The sequence below is a fragment of the Folsomia candida genome, unplaced genomic scaffold (genome assembly GCF_002217175.1).
Source record: "Folsomia candida strain VU population unplaced genomic scaffold, ASM221717v1 Fcan01_Sc057, whole genome shotgun sequence".
Lineage (NCBI taxonomy): Eukaryota > Metazoa > Arthropoda > Collembola > Entomobryomorpha > Isotomidae > Folsomia > Folsomia candida.
The window spans coordinates 14551-34822 of NW_019091249.1; the positions used below are offsets into that span (position 1 = coordinate 14551).

The 20272-nt window shown below is 37.4% G+C and overlaps 3 protein-coding genes across 4 annotated transcripts; 2 read left to right on the plus strand and 1 right to left on the minus strand.

Annotated features, from left to right (window-relative positions):
• Window positions 1–48: 48 nt before the first annotated feature.
• LOC110862445 lies at window positions 49–2621 on the minus strand. The gene is made up of 7 exons (XM_022111643.2): window positions 2404–2621; window positions 1949–2320; window positions 1525–1865; window positions 1158–1452; window positions 646–1087; window positions 392–546; window positions 49–304 (listed from the first exon to the last, which is right to left on the minus strand). The coding sequence occupies exons 1-7, from the start codon at window positions 2455–2457 to the stop codon at window positions 170–172; spliced, it is 1794 nt and encodes a 597-aa protein (XP_021967335.1). The 5' UTR covers window positions 2458–2621; the 3' UTR covers window positions 49–169.
• A 600-nt stretch (window positions 2622–3221) lies between these two features.
• Window positions 3222–8363, plus strand: LOC110862455. The gene is made up of 15 exons (XM_022111650.2): window positions 3222–3717; window positions 3793–3923; window positions 3987–4158; window positions 4222–4625; window positions 4699–5155; window positions 5228–5658; window positions 5729–5885; window positions 5959–6180; window positions 6253–6410; window positions 6475–7108; window positions 7174–7410; window positions 7479–7627; window positions 7687–7825; window positions 7898–8074; window positions 8139–8363. Exons 1-15 carry the CDS (start codon window positions 3306–3308, stop codon window positions 8306–8308), a joined length of 4050 nt encoding a protein of 1349 aa, XP_021967342.2. The 5' UTR covers window positions 3222–3305; the 3' UTR covers window positions 8309–8363.
• Window positions 8364–15585: 7222 nt separating this feature from the next.
• Window positions 15586–20210, plus strand: LOC118433551. 2 transcript variants are annotated; one of them, XM_035845554.1, is made up of 9 exons: window positions 15652–15895; window positions 15961–16180; window positions 16753–17260; window positions 17477–17507; window positions 17569–17763; window positions 17876–18083; window positions 18834–19364; window positions 19458–19488; window positions 19563–20210. In XM_035845554.1, exons 3-9 carry the CDS (start codon window positions 16781–16783, stop codon window positions 19611–19613), a joined length of 1527 nt encoding a protein of 508 aa, XP_035701447.1. In that variant the 5' UTR covers window positions 15652–15895; window positions 15961–16180; window positions 16753–16780; the 3' UTR covers window positions 19614–20210. The 2 variants fall into 2 exon arrangements, with proteins under 2 accessions (XP_035701448.1, XP_035701447.1); XM_035845555.1 differs by lacking the exons at window positions 19458–19488; window positions 19563–20210 and having other exon boundaries at window positions 15586–15895; window positions 18834–19077; window positions 19134–19270.
• Window positions 20211–20272: the final 62 nt, after the last annotated feature.

The window sequence follows — 20272 nt, forward strand, 5'->3', positions numbered from 1 at the left end:
AGAACCTGATATAAACTAAATAAAATAAAGTCAAGTAGCCCAGTGAAATATTCGAAACAGCAAATTTTAATTTATATTCTCGGTTGAAGAGTACCAAACGGATAACATATATAGGTATTATATATAGCTATTTATTAATAGATTAAGTGAGTAATGTCATCAGTTCGCTCTAATGTTGAAGAAAAGTTGAATGTGGATTTCCATGAAAAGCGTCAGCCTTCAAATGTATTAAATGTTGATTAGGTTGGAAATTGCATAGTTCCAAATGAGGGCAGGATTCTTCCAAGAATTTGAGATCTGATACCTAAAGTAAAATGTGGAGTTAAAATAGGAATACATTTATATAAACACTTATAGACTTATTACAGACTAATTGTGGCAAATTACTCACGTTATTTTCCACCGTAATATGGAGATATTTCAAGTCTTTCATTTTCCCCACGACCTGACGAAGCATATCATCACTTATAACATCGATACTGCCTCGGGATTGGATGAGATCGCCTTGCCTTGTCGAACTACCATGAATCGTTAGCTCACGGAGCTCTAAAAAAATATTTATAAATTTAGAAGAATAAGCCAACAAAGTTTAACTCAAGATGAAACATTATGTATGCACTTCCCAAGTTCATAAACTTATAGTACTTGTAAAATTTGACAAGGAAGTAAATGTCGGGTTAGTTGTTTCGTTGCTAATTTCTTGACTCAATGTCTCCTTCTCTGCATCAAAACCTTCGAGTATCTTTTCCAGGCTGAGACCATTAATTGCTGATTGGTTGGCTAATTCAGGTGGAGGATATCCACAAATATATAGAGCTATCAAATCTGAACACGTCTCTCCAACCTTGTCCAGCCAGAAAGAGCCCTGATATCCGAGACAGAGATGTTTCACATTTTGTAGTAAAGATCCCAACCTGTCGAAATGATATCGAGTTAAGCAAGCAGGCAGCTCCAACGAGGTGAGAGATTTGAGAGGAGATGTCGAGATAAATGAATCTAGATTCACGGGATGTACATGTCCATTGTTATGAAGTAAAACTAGCGTTTGTAAGGACGGAAACTGTAACGCGAAATCTATGTGGGCACACTGTTTAGAATAAATAAAGTACTTATTTAATAATAATTTACTTTAAAAATTAAAAACTATTATTATCAACCTTTGACAATCCGAGTGTGAGGCAGGTCACTTTTTCCATACAGGTGGGGAATATTTGTGGAGGTGGGGTCGACTTGGGGACAAACAAGGCGAAATTTGGAATACTTAATTTTTCGAGTGTTAACGATTGAGCATCTAAAAATGGGCGAAACTTGGATGTTATATTATTTAAGTCCAACGACAAGAACTCCGCTTCGAATTTCATCAATTTTAAGGAATTCGGCAGCAAGTTCAGAGTTTCACTGGACAAATGGCTGAATTTGAGGTTGGTCAAGTTAACCTTGAATGCTTGTTTGCTGGAAAAATAACCAAAAATAAAATTGATTCAATCACAATATATTATTACAAGTGAAAAAAGTATGAGTTACTTTTGTGGATCTTGAAGATTACAGAAGAAAGTTTTCGCATACGATGAAAATTTAGACCCTTCATCACCACTTATTAGAATTGTTATATCGCTCAATTTTGGACAGATTTGAGCTATTCCCCAAATAAAGTACGGGACAAAAGTGCGACCACACGGTGTGTAAGAAATCGTCAACTTTTCAATGTTACAGGATGGTGGGGACGGAGACTCTAGTTCATCCTTGGTAAATAAACTGTTTCGTTCCCAACCTTGGGGAATATTGATGAGTTGCATTTCGACCAGATTAGGACATTGTTCCAGAACAAGGGTTCGTAACGTGGCGGAGTCCAAAATATTGTTGTCCTGAAATAATAAAAATATGTAATTATAAATTAATAAAACGATTTTACTTAATTGCATTGATATTAAAAATTTGCTTCGCTAACCCCACCCTTGTCAGGATTATATTCAATCTTCAAAACTTTAACCATCGTCCCATACTTGTTGAAAAAATCTTGCACAAAGAAATGATTCAGAGATAGGTTTGTGAAGGAAAAGTTTGTAAACGAGAGGACAGTCGGGTGTAAGAATGAGTAGCCGTAACGGTTAAAGGTCAGCACATCTTGGCCGTGGGTGTGCCTCTCGTCGTCTTCGTCATCATCTTGACTAGAATTAGATCCTGTTGCTCCGAAATTGACGGGAACCTGGTCAATCTTATCTTTTAGAAAGTGCCGACTCAAATCCCACCATTTTCTGCACACTCTTCGCACATGGGTAAGCTCGCGGCCGGACAAGTATTGGAAAATATTGTCCAAAATCTAAATGGATAAGATTGAAATAAGATGAGGAATAGCAGTAAAACAATATTAACGTTTAAAAAGTATTGTTTTCTTATTCTTACGATGTCAACTTCTAAAGGACTAGTCGCCATTATGAAGGGCGTGGGTGACTCCATGGTGGGGGAGTTATATACGCAATTAAGAATTATGCCAATTAAACTAACGATAATAATAAATACTTTTAATTTGAAATTAACGTAAATCGTTTACGTCAAATGAATCAATGTTATTTATAACGTTGTTGTTGTGTGTTGTTGTGAATGTTGTGATAAAACATGTGTAGTAAAGTTCCCACCGCTGGGCAGAGTGATACACAAAAAAAAGTGCATAATGGCATTATGTATGTATGCCGTATGCATTTTCAACATTATTTCCATGAAGTTAAGATTAAATGGAAGTTTAAACAAATTAACAAAAAAAAATACACAAAAAATTAAATTCAAAAATTTTGAATTTAAAATTTTGTGTCTCAACCTTCTCTTCTTCTTCCATGCACTCAAATGGCTATTTTGAAACCTGTTCATCTCCGGATATTTATTTTTTTTAATGAAGATTTTATTGCATCTAACAATCGATAATGTTAGGTTTGCAAAGTTAGGATGTTAGCATACTTTTTTCTTCCATGCTAATTCTTATCCGAGTTGATCATATGCAGAACTATATATCCAGATGTATTAAGTAGTTTCAAAGATTTCGTATGCGATTCAAGTCCATACATTACACAATAAGAAAAGTAAAAATAAAATAATCATCTGACACGTTAGTTCCGTTTTTTAAAATTCATTTGATGTTGATGAACTCGGGTGACAAATATGCTACAGATTTATGTGCTCTCAAGAAAACCAGTTTTTCCAAAGCAGCCAAACAAAAGTCACACATAACCTAAGTACCTCCAGCCAGTCTACCGTATGGAATGTCAAAATCATCTTTTTCTCAGTCAACAACCTAATAAATAGTTACAACAATGTCGTATTTGCATCTATTTTTCCTTTTAACGACAGTCCCGACAATTTTGTCCCACCCATCGCCATGCCGTCTTCACCACCCACGCTCATCTACCCCACTTATCCGCGTGTTAGACGACACTCAAACAATTCTGGGGAAGAATGCATACGCTTCGTACGATCTCATCTCGCAACCACCCCCAATGATTGAGTGCTCCTCCCCAATGGGAAAAGTTTCTTGGACTTACGAGGGGAGAGGGGCATCCTCCGGGGTTAAATTAATATCAACCACGTGGTCAAATAAAAAATTAAAGACAATTTGCTACTCGTCCACAATCGTGTTTATCAATGTGACAGATCAATTAGTGGGAAGGTGGAGTTGTGGCGTGAATAATTTAGAAAGTGAAAATAGTTTCGTATTATTTGTGCCACGTGAGTAATATGTAGTTGCAAAATTGTAATGGGGATATAATTTCATGTCTTTTTATTTTATATTTTTATGTGTAGAACCCATCACATTTTATCCCCTTGAAGGAGAATTGATTAAAATTACGGTAGCATCAACATCAGAAAGTGTTACAATTCCATGCATTTCGAAGAAGAGATGGGCCAGTGGGTTGAAGGTCTTCGTAAAAAATGTGAGATCAGCTAATTCAGCAAAGGGAAATTAATTATGGCCATCTAATTATGACAATGCATAGGAAACTGACGATGAGGAATTACTAAATAATCTCCATTACGACCCATTTAGTGGATATCGTTTTTCTCTCTGGAAAGAATTGTTTCATGGAAATAAAGCAACATTTGTGTGCAGATTTGGAGAAAATGTACAAAATGAGACACTCGTAACAGTCGAAGTTAAATTAAGAGACGGTAATCATAAAAATTAACATTGTATTAAAGCATATTTACATAGAAATAATGTCTATTTTATAGACGAACTAATCGCCCCCATTCCCACGCCAACTCCAATATACTCGTTTTCTCCCTATTTTTCCTGGACGAGTAAATCACGACCAGAAATCAGTCTACAAACTTCATCCCCTGTAAATACTTTAGAGTGGCAACAACTTTATATCAAAGGAGATTACGAACAGGAAGGAAATTCATCCGGATCAATTTTCCATCTTGGTTCGTTCCAAGTATTAAGTGGGGATGAAGGCAAAGTAGAATTGAAAACGGATTCCAGTCACGAATGGAATTGGGTAGTTCTGGAGAAAGAAAAGGAACCGTTTGTCGGATTGTCGTACGACGTTCATGGAAATCAACATGTTTTTACTTGCGTTTCAGGAACTAATTCAATTCCAAATATTACTTTTAAATCTTTGACAAACGATGAGGTAATTTTTTCATTATTTTTCATTTTTCAATAAATAAATTTCATAATGTTTTAACGCCGATTTTTATTTTCAGTCTGGTGAAAATTATAGTTTGACTCCGTGCCCTACTCATCCGTTATCGCTGGGTTGTATAATGTTAACTAGCACGTTACCATTTGGTAAAGTCAGTTGTGAAGGGGATGGAATTAGTGAAGTTATTCGATATCCGCTATCAATCCCGTTTTCACGTCCATATTTTATTGAGCGGGGTGCTTCCATTGAATTGATGACGGTTGATCATGCAAATCGTACTATTCCATGTGCATCAAATAATAAGGACTCGATCGTTTATCTGTTTAAAAGTGACGAAGAAAATAATTGGAGTCTGATTTATGACGGATTTAATAATTTGGAGGAGGGTTGGATGTTCTATCCTCACGTGGGATTTGTTATGGATACGGGAAATTTAGAATGGGATAATTTTCATGGAAATTATCTCTGCACGAGTAGCATGGATTTGGAGGATTATAGTGACGCCGTTACAGTTGAAGGTAATTTGTGGGTTATCTATCAGTTGGATTTTAAGTTATTACGTAATTAATCAATTGATTTTAACATTTTAGCGAAAAATTACACCTATTTACCACAACAATCCCAAATAACTGTCTCGCTTCCGTACTTATTAAAATGGGCGTGGTCATCAGAGACTGATGCGATAACCGTAAATGAAGAACAATTAACCAATTTCATCAACATAACGACAAATATAAACTGGATGACCGCGGAATTAATTTTAACTGAAGAAATGTTTACTGAAAATGAGTTAAACGTTACGTTAAGCCGGGGCGGTGGTATAATTCATGAATGGAGAATTACCTTGGTCACTATAGAAGAAAAATTAGGGTTAACTGTAACCACTGGAGGAAGTGATTCTTGGATTGAAATAATTTGTAGAGGATCCAAAACCGAGGTGGAGAGGGACACTGCAAAATTAACTTATTATACTTGCATAAATAACGATACTTGCAATATCATGGAAAATTGTGAGCGAAAGGTATGCAAACAATTTGTATTATAGTCAATTTTGCTACGATAAAATAAATAATTAACTAATTTTAAACTAGGATTGTTTAGAAGTAACTAATCAAGAGAGTTCTTCATGTCTCGTAAAAAATGGTTGTCTACGTCGTTTCTTGAAGTCATTCCCATTAAATGGTTATCTAAATGTGGTTTGTTCTTTTAATGGAATCACGGAAAAGAGATCCATCTTTGATGTCTTTTGTGAGTTAAATGTAAAGTTTGTACATAATTTAGTTAATTAATTGAAAATGACTAAATATTAAATAATTTACAGTCCGTGAGGATATGGAAACGAATCATTTATCGTTTCTCTCAGCTAACGCAGCAAGTTCGGAGTCAAACCCGTCGAAAGAAATTGTTGATCTCGGATCTAATTTAGAATTTGATATTGGTGATAGCGTAGTATTTTCATGTGGAGCTAGTCCTGCACATTCTTATCATGGGATAAGATGGGGTTGGGAAAATTTGCAAGAGCACATTAATATCCAGTCGGACGGTCAGTTTAAATTTCTACTTGGAGAATTTAAAAATAATTTTACTAATTATGAAAATGCATCTTAATATGCAGATCCGTATGACCCACAATGGAAATACACTTCCCCTACACAACTCCTCTCGACTTTTAATTTCCATATTAAAAATTTTGATATAAAACGAATTTGGTGTTTTATACCGCAAGAAAACGGATGGAAAAATTTGTCACAAATTATTTTTGTTCGTGGAGAGGTGAGTTTTAACAAATATTTAGCTATGAATTAAATACTTTAACCATGCCGTATCAATTTTTTAGATATCTGAAACCTGCCATGAAACAGAACCATCGCTTCGCTTATTGAATATTTATCCGTCTCCGTCGCAACTAAATTTCAGCTTAACTTCTGTACGATTAGATAAAACAGGTCAATTCATAGCACCGAAGGGATTACTACAATTTTCCGTCATTGCCACAGCAACGGAGCCAATTGAATGGCATTTTACTGGGGTTGATGGACCCTCGTTAACCCCCTCCATTCAAAATGATCGTTTAATCAGTAATTTTTATGATCCTTCTACATATTGTCACATTTCTAAATTGTTGATAAATTTAAGGCACAAAAATTCAAGTCAAGATACTGGATGCTTTATTGCAAGAATTGGTAGTGCCGAAAAAAATTTAAAATTTTGTTTATTTGTTCCAAATGATGAAAGATATTTTATAAGTAATGATACTGAAATTAATGTTAATTTATGCGAGGATTTAAAATTACCGTGTGGCGTTAGTGATCCTAATATTGAGGTTACCTTGGTTAGAGATAATTATACCGACATTAATTCAACATACGATCCAATCCATGGTTTCACTATTTCAAATGACCTGAATAATCTTGGAAAATGGAAATGTCTCGCAGGAAAGGAAGAATTGGTTGTAAACGTTGTCCAAAAAAGTAAGTTAAGAAATTATGTTTATTTTTTAAAAATAATTTGGTAAATTTTACGATAATTATTTCAGAACCCCCTTCCGCTCTATTGGAGCACAAATTACTCGGAAATGTTCACATTTTTACGTGCAAATCAGGAAGTGATACCAAACCAAATCTTACTCTAAGCGAAGGATTATCATTTCAAAATAAAGATTGTGTTGGGAAGGGATGTTCAATAATTACGACAAATGTTGCTAATGGAACCGTCATTTGTTATGGAGATGATGTTATGGAAACTATGGAATTTCGTCAGGAATCTGATGGAGGTTATATACAATTTTGATTATTTTGGAAATTAATATAAAATTACTTTATGCCAATTTTATTATTTTAGGAAGCCTGGAAAAGAATGGAATTTGGTATGATTCAGAAATCAATGGATTTAAATGTCGAATAAAAAATTCATCAGAGGAAATGAATGCCGTAACTTGTCGGAGGCCTAACGAATGTGCAATTATGATGGAGAAACTAAAATTACGAGGGGTTAGTTTTTACATTATGGAACAGATTTTGATAAAATTGAGTGACAAACATTGTTTTAGATAAAGACGAATCAAGTTAAGAAATCTTGTGGCGTTGAATGCACTCAACTAGAGATGCAGAACAAAAATTGGTTCACAATCTTTATTCAGTGCAACGAATTATTTATGCAGTTTTTCCATCATAAAGGAATCATTCAAGGTATTTTTTTACCACTTTCAAAGCAATTAAAGAATAGTAACAAAAAGTGCATATGTATTTCGTGTTCCGTAGCGGGTTCAATAGAAACGATGAAATCCATGAAAAAAATTAATTTGGACGTAACAAGTTTCCAAAAGCGCAATGAAATAACAATCTCTGCGAAATTACGCTGTTTTGCTAATCGTTACTTCTATTCGAGAGGAATCGTTTGGGGTTTAGAGAAGAAAGATGGAACAATGGAATTCAAATGTGAGCGTAATTTTTACATAATAATTTTCCATGGAATTTTATTTCGTTTTGTCTCTTTTTTCAGTACCAAGTGAAATGGAACTCCAATCTCAAAACTTGATAATGAGTGAATTGCAATTAGAAGAATTGGACTTGACTAAAATTTGGTGTTTTGTACCAATTCTAAATTCACAAAAGTGGGCAAATTCATCAATAGAGTTACCTATTACTCAAATCATTCATAATTTTTGGTAGATATTGATAAGTAATAATTACAAAAAATTTTAATAAAATAATTATTGCCTTCTAACCATGTTTAATTGACATTCAATAAATATTTCATAACAATGACTGTGTTATTCAACCATGATTGCATAATGTTTAACGTCATTAAATGTGACTAATATTCAATGGAAAATGATTCAAGGCTGCATGATTATACAAAGCGTCTCAATTTAATTAATCATTCTTCTCTGGAACAACATTTATCTTATTTAATGTAGGAATACATTTGATTACAGCTTTTAATACTGATGTCGTGCGGATGCGATTTAATTAAAATGATTGTAATTATGGAAATATGTAGATATTTCTCAATCCAAACTATATTTTCCCTTCACTATTTCCTCTTCTTCGCCCGCACCACACCCAAATATAGGACGAAATATAAAGTGATAAACATTGGCCAAAATCCCGACCGTCCAACTCGCCATGACATACACACCTCTCGGAGGACGCCGCTGGGTCAACCGCCCAACCACCATCGCCCCAATTATGGGACCACGTCACGTCACGTCAAAAATAATCCTCCCCACCCAATGGCGAAGGGATGAAAGTGGTAAATAACGTGGCACCGACTTCAGCCATTCTTGATAATCCTCTCTTAATCCAAAGTCAGTCGCTCCACGCTGTATTAAATTCATGTAACGGGCGGAAGGGTAAAATTTGCGACTTTTGGTAAGGTTCGAACAATGCATGAGAGTCGAGGCTCGTATAACTTCGCCCTGATAAGTCTCCACCTGAATCTCTCTGCTGGCATAACCAACTCCATCGTGTCCACCGCCTCCTTCGGTACGCCGGATGCGTTGGTAGTCCCTCCTGGTTATTTCGTGAACCACGCCATGGACGACGGGCGATTTAAGAGTTGAGAATGAAAACTTGTATAGTCATGGTGAGTCATATCAACACTTTCGGCGAGTGTACATACGTCATTGTACGTTTGTATCCAGTGTCATTCACGGTCATCATGCTTAGATTTGCTAATGTAACTGGTACAGTTTTTTTGTCATGCAGTGACAAAAATCGGCGAAATACGGTATTATGCATGTGTACGTACACATATACTCCATCGTATACTAAATATGCATATGTAAATACCACGCAAATGTATGCGTACGCATACATATATACATATCTAAATAAGTGTATCTGTATGTATGCAAGATTGACTAATTGATGTAAAACTTGCATAGTTTTTGTGTAGATTTAAATTATGCATATTTACCTACGTATGTACATACGTGTTATTCCATACATTTCAGTACAAAATAAATAAGACTTTTGACAAAATCGATTCACTCTCAATTTTATAGTAAATCCAAAAATTTTGAACTAATCGCCAAATTTCTTGAATTACTCGTACATTTAACCGACTAAATACGGTAGTTTATACTTACTTCAAGATGTGGAGATACAATTCATCTCTTGTGAGTATGTAAGCTATCTAACTAATATAAAAATTGCACACATATGTACTGATACTCTCTCTCCTGAAATAATATACGTACATACATTAGCTATTAGTTTTTAGTATTTCTGGAATTGTCTCACGACGAGTGGTCAATGTTGTCCCGAAATTTTGAGCACTCAAAATATGAGTTCTCCAGTATTAACTAATAATATTTACATACATTTTAGTCGAATAAATATTGATTAGATAAAAAAATGAAAAAATCTTGAAAAAATTGATTAGATATTTAACATTAAATGTAAAATTTGCCCACTGCATAGAATGGTACATTCATAAATTCAATTATAAGATCAAATCGGCGTTTCAACTGATAATACACGAATTTACTTAGTTATGAAATTTCGATTAGTTCACCTAATGTTAATGCATATGTATATGTGGTTTCTTTGTGTGCAGAGTGGTGAGTTATTGACAGAAATGTTTTTATGAAAGTGACAACAAGGGAAATTTTCCAATTAAGATAACACAGATTAGAATCGACATAGGTCAGACGATCGAGTTGATCACAAGCCAAATTTATCTAAGGAGGAAAAGTGAATATAAATGTTTTTTTTATAAAGCCTTCTCACAGTGTTCAAAGAGGCCAATTTATTGGAGGTAATTCCCCGAGCACTTTTCTCTTAATATTTTTGCATTTTCTTTGCTCTGGGGGGTCAAAGACGTGCCCATAAAAAATTTGACGAGCCACACCCACTTTGGGTGTGGTTTTTTCCTAGTGGGTTTATGGTCAATCGCCCAGTCCAAAATTGTGTGCTAAGCGATTCTGCACCTGCTAAAAAAATTTCATCAAAATCGGTGCATAAACAAAAAAGTTATTGCAGGTAAAAGTTTGGCGAAAGGCAAAACACCCCTACTTTAGGGGCGTGGTTCTCCGAAGAGTGCAAACTTCAAAGGCTGAAAATAGTTGTAAATGATGGCCCCCCTTGGTATGTACATATTCTGAAAAAATGGAGTTCTGAAATTTGCACATTTCCATGAAACATGGCCGGGAACATTGAAAAAATTCATGTCGAAATTGTCCAAAAGAGGCGAAACTCAACATGACGTAGAGTAGTAAAAATCGATATCTAGCTTCAGCTAGGGCTAATAAGTGCGTCGCAAGTGAAATTGACCCATGTCGTAAGGGCATGGCGTCGACTTGTCGAAATTTCGACATGATCCTTTAAAGCTCAAATTTAAAACTAATACTCCCCCACCATTCAAAATACATATTCTTGCACTTTTGGCAATGTCGACAGCCCATTCCGCCGAATATCGACCCTAAAATGTCTAAATTTCAAAATCGACATACAGCCTTCAAATTTTACATTTGTGCTCCACAACATCAATGAACAAAAAAGTTCACGATGCCCCATCTCATATGGTGGGAGTAAGAATAAAACAGTTTTGACTCGCATTGGAAAAAGTAAACAAACTTTGAACTCAAATATCCCGAAATGGGGCAAAATTAAATAGTTATACGAAAATTAATTTTATTCTCGGGTCTATTTTTTGGTTAGGAATGGTGGATGATGGACTTGTTGACGACAAACCATTCTGCTGTGTAGGGTGACCATATTTGTCCTGACTAAAACCGTGACATTTTTCGGCGAAAAAATTTGCTATAATATCTTGTGCTTGGCGAAAAATTTTTCAATAATTTCCAGTGTTTGGCGAAAAATTTGCCATGATATTAGTTCTTGGCGATTCCGATATCACCGAATTTTGAGCCAGGAAAGAAATGAAAAGAAATTAAGTAAAAATTTCATGCACGTTACTGATATTTATGTGCTAAAATCGATTTTTCATCAATGTTTGGTGAAAAAATGAGATAATTTAATTTTTTTCCTAAGATTTTAAAAACTTTATCAAACACTTTATCAAAACCGGGACATTTTCGGGACGCCGGGACAGGTTTTGAAAAGCGAGACATGTCCCGGCTAAACCAGGACGTATGGTCACCCTACGGCTGCGCCGTGTCAACGTGGAACAGCGTCCTGTCAACTTGGAACAGCGCCGTGTCAACATGGAACAGCGTCGTGTCAACTCGGAATACCGCCGTGTCAACATCGCCGTATCAACATCGGAACGGCGCCGTGTCAACCTGGAACAGCGCCGTGTCAAAATGGAACAGCGTCATGTTAACTCGGAACAGCGCCGTGTCAACTCGGAACAACGCCGTGTCAACTCGGAACACCGCCGTGTCAACATCGCGGTTTCAACTTGGAACAGCGCCGTGTCAACATCGGATAGCGCCGTGTCAACTCGGAACAGCGCCGTGTCAACTCGGAACAGCGCCGTGTCAACAAAGAACAGCGCCGTGTCAACAAAGAACAGCGCCGTGTCAACAAAGAACAGCGCCGGGTCAACCTGGAACAGCACCGTGTCAACTAGACGAAGTCAACATGGTCTCAAATCAGCCTAACCGATAGCAAAATTTCAATGGGCGTCAAAGGGCGAAGAGCCCAATCCTGTAAGGATTCCTTGTGGGAGGACCGGGAAGGAGCCCCAGACCTGTAAAATAAACCCCGGTTCCGTTTGTACCCCATGGAGGAGCAGGCAGGTCTGAGCCATGGTCCCGGGCACATAAACATCAGGGCCGGAAAGCGTGTAGATTTTGCGACTGACAGAAGCAAATTACATCTAGAAGTCAGCAATCCACAGGGGTGGCTCCCCTTCAAGGACACTGTGAGAGCTTGTTACACGTCGTAACTTGTTAAGCCCTTGTCTCGATTAGTGTTGTGGATTTTTACGAAAATGGAAGAAGAACGAAGAGTTGAAGAAAGTAGCGGGTTAGCACAGCCTTTGGTAGAGGTAGAGGTGATTCCTATGGATAGCGCCGGTGGCCATTCTTCTGCCCAGAGATGTGATTCAACAGCAACGGGTAATATACAGAAGTCAGCACTTGTGGAAATCTTTAAGTCATCAGATGAGCTTGATTTATGCTGCAAGGCCGTAAAAAAACTGATGGGCCCATTAATGAAACAAAATCTGTCCCTTGACGAAGAAAGCACGTTTCGAGCTGCAGTTAGTAAAGAAAGGTCGACATTTAAAAGTCTCTGGAAGAAATCGTACAGAATTGCAGACCGATTTAGTGAAAATAACGAGGCGTACCTTACTTCAAGTTTTAAACTTCCAACCAATCTTATAGCTGCTCCAGTAAAAGCTTCAGTTGGGCGACCAACAGTTGCATATTCTGCATTGGGTGACCACCAGAAACGAACCAAAGAGAAAGAACTCTCTAAGCTTCTCGACGGCGAGCCTAGAGAAAAAATATTGAAGTCTGTGACACGTGCTCTAAACGGAGATCCAGCAGATGAAGATTTACGTGAAGTAATGAAAGAGCTTGTAAGAAGTCCGAGTCGTCCAGCGAAGATACGACAACAACTAAATGCTGTTATCCCCACGCAAATGTCGGTTGAGGAAGCCGTTGCTTTGATGATAGATTGCCGTATGACTGTCAGCACTTACAAAGCGTTAAAGCGATCGGCTGAGTTGCATGGATTTCCATTATATCCACCTTATTACAAAGTGGAAAAGTACATGAAAGAATTTTGTAGACCAACTAGACTGTTAGAGTTGTCTGACACTTTTGCCTCAATTTCATTATAAACCCTTCTTGACCACACTGTGGATCGAATTTTGAAGCTGCAAGAAGAGCCAGTTGTGCGGTTTGCAGAGCAATTGAAAACTTCCACACTGGAATTGCAATTAGTTGCTTCATGGGGATTCGACGGCAGTACTGGTCAATCTCAGTATAAGCAAAAACTAAATACTGATGCAAATGTCTCTGATTCTGGTTTATTTGTAACGACCTTGATCCCTCTCCAGTTGCAAACTGTTAAAAAGCAAATAGTTTGGAGAAATCAAGCCCCGCAGTCAGTGCGATTTTGTAGACCTCTTAGAATCCAATTCCTTAAAGAATCTGAGGGCAGCATTCGTTCTGAGCGAGAGTGGGTTGATTCCCAAATAAGAACTTTGCAACACCACTCAATCATACAAACTGGTATATCAGTATCGGTTGCATACTCCCTTAACCTTACAGTGATTGATGGTAAGGTGCTAAGCATTTTGTCAGGAGCATCATCTCATCAAGTTTGTCCAATTTGTGGTGCCACCCCAACGGAATTTAATAAATTAAACTGTGAATTCCAACCCATTTCTGATAGCAATCAACATGACGTGTCAACGGAGGAGAGAAAAACCCAATCTTTCAAAGCAGAAAGCGGATGATCCAGCAGGAATTGTGGAAAAAGCTGTCTCTAAGGGTTGACTTCCCTAAACCTGGAGGTGCAGGTACTTCGAATGATAGAAACACGGCTAGAAGAGCCTTCAGCATTGAGAACCAAGTGGTGTTTGCTGAGATACTTGGACTAGAGCTGTGGCTAGTGCAAGATTTACACGTAATTTTATGCGTGATTTCTTCATCTCTACCAATTGATTCGAAGAAATTTGGTGAATTCTGCCAATTACTTGCTACACGATACGTGGAGACCTACAAGTGGTTTTACATGCCAGCAACCCTTCATAAAATTTTAATCCACGGAGAAGAAATTATTTTCCGATCTGCCCTACCAATGGGAATGCTCAGCGAACAAGCTGGTGAGTCCAGAAATAAATTGTACCGCCAAGATCGGGAGTTCCATGCTCGAAAGACAAGTAGAAAAGATAACTTGTTAGATGTCTTCAATCGAGCCATGGACTCCAGCGATCCAATAATTTCTCATATTTCCATTGGTCAAAGACATGCAAAATGTAGGCAGCTGCCACTTCCGTCCGCAGCAATAGCTCTTCTTCAGGCACCAGAAGAGCCGGACACGTCTGATCGCCAACTATTTGCAGAAGATGACGCAGATCCTGAAGAAGAATTCTCTACCGAAATTGACAATATCGAACTTGAGGCTGAAGAAATTGACGTCGACTTTGAGTGACATTCTTCACTCACTTCTTGTTCTTGGTCAAATGAAGACTAGTGGGCCGATGACCACTTTAAAAACCGGGACCTTCGGGTCGGACATTGCAGCTGTGTCCCTGATGATGACCAGAGCAGGTCGAAACCCGAAAGAACTATACAAAATTCCAAAACTCATGTCCACCAAATGTCAATATAACGCAATCTTTACATATTATTTGGACATCAGGATTACAACAACATAGATCGTTAACATGTGTCGACAAAATTTTTGAAGGTATTGTGTGATGTTGTGGAGCACAAATGTAAAATTTGAAGGCTGTATGTCGATTTTGAAATTTAGACATTTTAGGGTCGATATTCGGCGGAATGGGCTGTCGACATTGCCAAAAGTGCAAGAATATGTATTTTGAATGGTGGGGGAGTATTAGTTTTAAATTTGAGCTTTAAAGGATCATGTCGAAATTTCGACAAGTCGACGCCATGCCCTTACGACATGGGTCAATTTCACTTGCGACGCACTTATTAGCCCTAGCTGAAGCTAGATATCGATTTTTACTACTCTACGTCATGTTGAGTTTCGCCTCTTTTGGACAATTTCGACATGAATTTTTTCAATGTTCCCGGCCATGTTTCATGGAAATGTGCAAATTTCAGAACTCCATTTTTTCAGAATATGTACATACCAAGGGGGGCCATCATTTACAACTATTTTCAGCCTTTGAAGTTTGCACTCTTCGGAGAACCACGCCCCTAAAGTAGGGGTGTTTTGCCTTTCGCCAAACTTTTACCTGCAATAACTTTTTTGTTTATGCACCGATTTTGATGAAATTTTTTTAGCAGGTGCAGAATCGCTTAGCACACAATTTTGGACTGGGCGATTGACCATAAACCCACTAGGAAAAAACCACACCCAAAGTGGGTGTGGCTCGTCAAATTTTTTATGGGCACGTCTTTGACCCCCCAGAGCAAAGAAAATGCAAAAATATTAAGAGAAAAGTGCTCGGGGAATTACCTCCAATAAATTGGCCTCTTTGAACACTGTGCTTCTGTCCTGGATACTAATTTATTTGCAATTCAACCAAGATGAGAAATTTAAAAAAAACACGCCTTGAGATAGTATTTTCCGTCATACTTTTCTGCATTACCTCAGTTACAAGTGGAGACGCACTTAATCTGAGCACAAACGATGGGGTTGATTGTAAGTATACTACATAATACGACCTATTTCAAATTTTAATTTTATTGCTAATTCACATTTTCCAGCAACGCTGTCAATTTTGCAAAAAGCAATATCTTCGAGTTACGAAATATTTCAAGGTAGACAGCCCAGCTATGCATTGCATAGAAATTTTGGAGACAGGGTTCGAATCTTTTTGAATGTGAATGATACAATGGACCTCCCCACAATTGAGGTTTCGCCATACTTTGAAATCAGATGTACTGTTAGCAGATAAACTGAACTATTTGGACCAACAACTATATGGTGAGCATGATTATCGCTATTCAGGGAACTAGATTTTGTCATACTTATCAATTTGTCGACGTCGTAGTCTAAATTTAAATATTAAGGATCATCAATCAAAGATCGTCTAACACAATAGCTCCCAATAAATTGGTCCATGGTCCATGGTCCATGGTCCATCACAAATGGTCCATCGAGGGACCACTTGAAAAATGGTCCATGGTCCATGGTCCATCGATGGACCATCTGAAAATTGGTCCATGGTCCATGGTCCATCGATGGACCAATTTTTTGGTGGTCCATGGTCCATGATGGACCATTTTGGTCCAGTGGACCATGGTCCATTCAATGGACTCCATTGCGAGCTATGTCTAACACACTCTTATATCTTAGCGAAGTACTGCAGTGTAGAGGTGAGTCGGGTCCAAAATTTTTACACCCCGATCCGGGTAATCTTTGAAAACTACCCGATCGGACCCGATCAGCTTAAGGGCGGGTCGGGTTACACTGGGTTGACTCGTGACCCGACCCACTTGTACTGCAGTGCTAGCTGTGTGTAATATAACAACGGACAACTTGTTTTTTTATCTTAGGGCGAGTAAATTGCATGGCTTATCGGACATGGTGGACGACTTCAACATAAAGTTTATCAACAATGAAGGATATTTTATTGCACATTTAGCCATCCAAATTCCCACATTTAATGCCGCTGGGGAGTACATGACGAACTTGACGCTTCTCCCCAAACATTCGCGAACACCGGAAATGTATTTTCTAGGAAATAGTTCTTACAACTCCTCCATTTCGTTTCTGGAATTTGGATTAGAAGTTGAGGGCCGAGCTTCTGGCTTCGAAAATATCATTATTCGAAGTGTGAATCTTTCTTTTGCCTACGAAAACTTTGATACCCAATTTTCAAATCTCACATTGCGATCCGCTTCCCGCCCGCCGGGGTCAAATTTTGAATGGTTTCGGCAAATTAATACGTTTTCTGAAGTTCCTAAATATTTCAAGTGGAATTGGGTGTTATTTCACACTACTCTCGATCTTCCAGCTGTAGCAAATGAAATTAGTCGATGTCTATTACAAAACGTTTTCAGCGTAAGAAATACGTAAATAATTCACGGAATGTCCATAAGTATATTACGTCATCAACAAAACGCCGATTGTTAGACCACCCACTCACCCCTTCTTTATTCTAATATTGTTAAGCTTAAAAGGAGTAAGATAGGTGACCCAAAACTACCAATCCACCTTTTAGATGACGTGATATGGACGTTCCCAGGGAGTTCGGATGAAAATATTAATTTTTTTCAGGAATGCACGTTGATGGAGCTATTAGTTTCAGGTTGGAATAAACATCTTTGGGCAAGTAAAATTAAGATGCTAACTAAGTTTAATTTTTTCAGCGGAATGCATGAAACTTAATATTGATGAGGAATGTTTAAGGACTGACATTCTCCACATTTACTTTCCACACCAACCAGGATCCAGCAATAAGGAATATGGTCAAAGGGTCAGGCGATCTTGTCCTGATTATACTTGCTGCACCATTCCACCAGAGCAAAATTTCCTGGTGTCAACTTCAAGCTTGAGGCCTTTGGGTATGTGGAAAATTGTACAAAAACATATCCATAGAAACTATTAAATCGATAATAGTACAACTATATGTGACCGGATTTTTTAGTGTAAATACATAAATAATTGTTTACGCAGTCCAGCAAGTTGCAGCCAACTTTGGAGATTTGTTCTTATCTGATGAAGGAATTTTTGGGCTACCATCGAAAAATATTTCATTGCGTAAAGCTCATAACCGGGTGAGGGAAGTAGCCGTTAATCCTGCGTTGAGTCTTCCAGACATTGAAGTTCAAGTTATGTGGACAGATTTTTATAGTTCCGTGTTCGGCGGATTGTTCAGAACATGGTAGGATTACATTGAATTTATTTATGTGCATACCCTAGAATTATTCCGGTGTGTAACCCCGTTAGTATTTTTTGACATTAGCGGGTGACACATTTAGAGTTTATTCAACAAACTGTTATCGCTGTGAGATTTATCGTTAGATGTGCCAATAGTTTTGTGTATGCATCACAATAACTAAATGCTTTTGAATGGGTGCGGGGATTGAGGATTGTTCTTGTTCATCAATTTGATGCTATTTAGTACAGTACTATGCGTTTATTCGACTTTTTAAATTTGCCAAAACATCCGTTTTCGAGACATAATTACACAATGTTTAAAGTGGTCAAGAGTAAAAACATGTTTAGGGCTAAACATTTTGATGAATTATAAGTATTTTTTGCCTTACATGTACGTAGCTCGAAATCTTGCCGCAAGATTGAACTCGATTCCAGATTTATATGAATAACGAATATGCTTAGCAGCATTGAAACTTTATGTGAATAACCTAAAATTATATTTCGGGTTGTTCAATAAATACTGTTCACAATGACACCCACAAATTCACCCAATATTTTTATTCATATTCATTCATATGCGTATTCAGTCGTGTCAACGGTAAAAACTACTTGTCAAACTCCTGAAATCCGATTTTTTTCAAATTTTCAATTGTCGAGTAAAATGACGCAATCTGTATGTACTTATGTATTATCAAATTCATTGTCAAATGAAAAACCTTGGCATTGCCTAAATGGTGGAAAATTCTTATTTCAGGGGATCTGAAGTGAGAGGACACCAGGATGGGAGGGAAAATATAAGCACTGAATTCTTAGATGAAAATGGCACTTTCGTAGCCGACTATTACGTCGAATTCCCAGTCATTTACCTTAGCGGGAATTATGAGTCTGACCTAACGTTGTACGCGCGTGCCAACAGCCAAATTGATCGAGGAGAGTGGAGTTTGATTGGAGCGGGTCAATATAATTGGACTGTAAAATCCGTCTGGATCAACGTTCGGGTATTCGGAAGGGCACCAATGACTGAAAAAATGTCAGTTTCAAACGTTGATTTCAGCTTAGGTATTGAACGTCTTCAGGAAAGGGAAGGTCTAAAATTTACCGCCTTGCACAATTTTATCATTACATTTGGCGGAAATTTAACGACTGATAAACATCCAACCTATTGGAGAGAAGTGATCAATCATTGCGATATTGAGGATTTCATATTCCACGATAAGGATAATGAACTAAACGTCGCGTTCCCAGAAGTTGTAGGAAAACAGTTGCTTTGGACTACGCAGTTGGTGTAAGTATAAGTATTACCAATTTTCTAAGGATTATTTGCTCTGCTTCATCAGCCCATTCTAACAAGTAAATTATTTATGACTTCACATTTGAGAACTGCAATATCTTGGACCTACTGGTCTCGCGTATGAATAAAATATACATAGCGGGTTTTAACAAAAGGAAAAATAATAATTCCATTTCATGAATACTACTTTAGGGGACTGTCTTCGAGTTGACCGAAACGACAATTGTTTCAGCGACTACGTGATCACAGTTCGACAGCCAACAACGTGGAGCACGGCAATGACGAGCGAGCCTGAGACCGAATTTACCGAAGATGAAACACCGACCATAACCACACATCTTGCAACATCAACCACTGTGGCTTCTACGACTTCTACAACAGAAGCGCCCGATATCCCGGACAACGTAGATCTTCTTCTGAACCAAACCCAAATTTTATTAGATCAAGCTCAATTTCTTATAAAGATAGTACAGGCACGAATTTGATGCTGCATTTGAAATCTGAGATAAATATTGCAATCATTTGTTAGAGACGTTCGAAAGTGATTGCGTGGGCATATAGATTGACACATAGACATGGAACTCACACCATCTGTTAGGAAATGATAAAGAAAATCAGCTAAATCCTTAATAATAGCGCTTTAAATTCTAACTTTCCCTATATAAGTAGATCAGATTTGCATACATAAATATAGCCTTAGAGACTGAATACAAGTACTTGCTTAATATCTGCATAAGTACATATGTATGTAAGTACGCTTTACATTTACAACACAATTGACGTCGAAATTTCATACTGTATGTTTGGATTTAAACAGAAAATAAACAAATTTAATTCCAATAACCAAGGTTTTTGAAAAGATTGATTTGATATTTACAAATTTCATTACAGATAAGTACACA

Bases quoted from the DNA above. Each gene is read 5' to 3' on its own strand.
- LOC110862455 (XM_022111650.2), top strand. From the start codon at position 3,306: ATGTCGTATTTGCATCTATTTTTCCTTTTAACGACAGTCCCGACAATT. The intron at 7,411-7,478 runs GTTATATACAAT...TTATTATTTTAG, and splicing joins TCGTCAGGAATCTGATGGAG to GAAGCCTGGAAAAGAATGGA. The intron at 7,826-7,897 runs GTATTTTTTTAC...CGTGTTCCGTAG, and splicing joins TCATAAAGGAATCATTCAAG to CGGGTTCAATAGAAACGATG.
- LOC110862445 (XM_022111643.2), bottom strand. From the start codon at position 2,457: ATGGAGTCACCCACGCCCTTCATAATGGCGACTAGTCCTTTAGAAGTT. The intron at 547-645 runs GTACTATAAGTT...ATATTTTTTTAG, and splicing joins TTCCTTGTCAAATTTTACAA to AGCTCCGTGAGCTAACGATT. The intron at 305-391 runs GTGAGTAATTTG...ATTTTACTTTAG, and splicing joins ATATTACGGTGGAAAATAAC to GTATCAGATCTCAAATTCTT.
- LOC118433551 (XM_035845554.1), top strand. From the start codon at position 16,781: ATGGTGGACGACTTCAACATAAAGTTTATCAACAATGAAGGATATTTT. The intron at 17,764-17,875 runs GTATGTGGAAAA...TTGTTTACGCAG, and splicing joins TTCAAGCTTGAGGCCTTTGG to TCCAGCAAGTTGCAGCCAAC. The intron at 19,489-19,562 runs GTATGAATAAAA...ATACTACTTTAG, and splicing joins CTTGGACCTACTGGTCTCGC to GGGACTGTCTTCGAGTTGAC.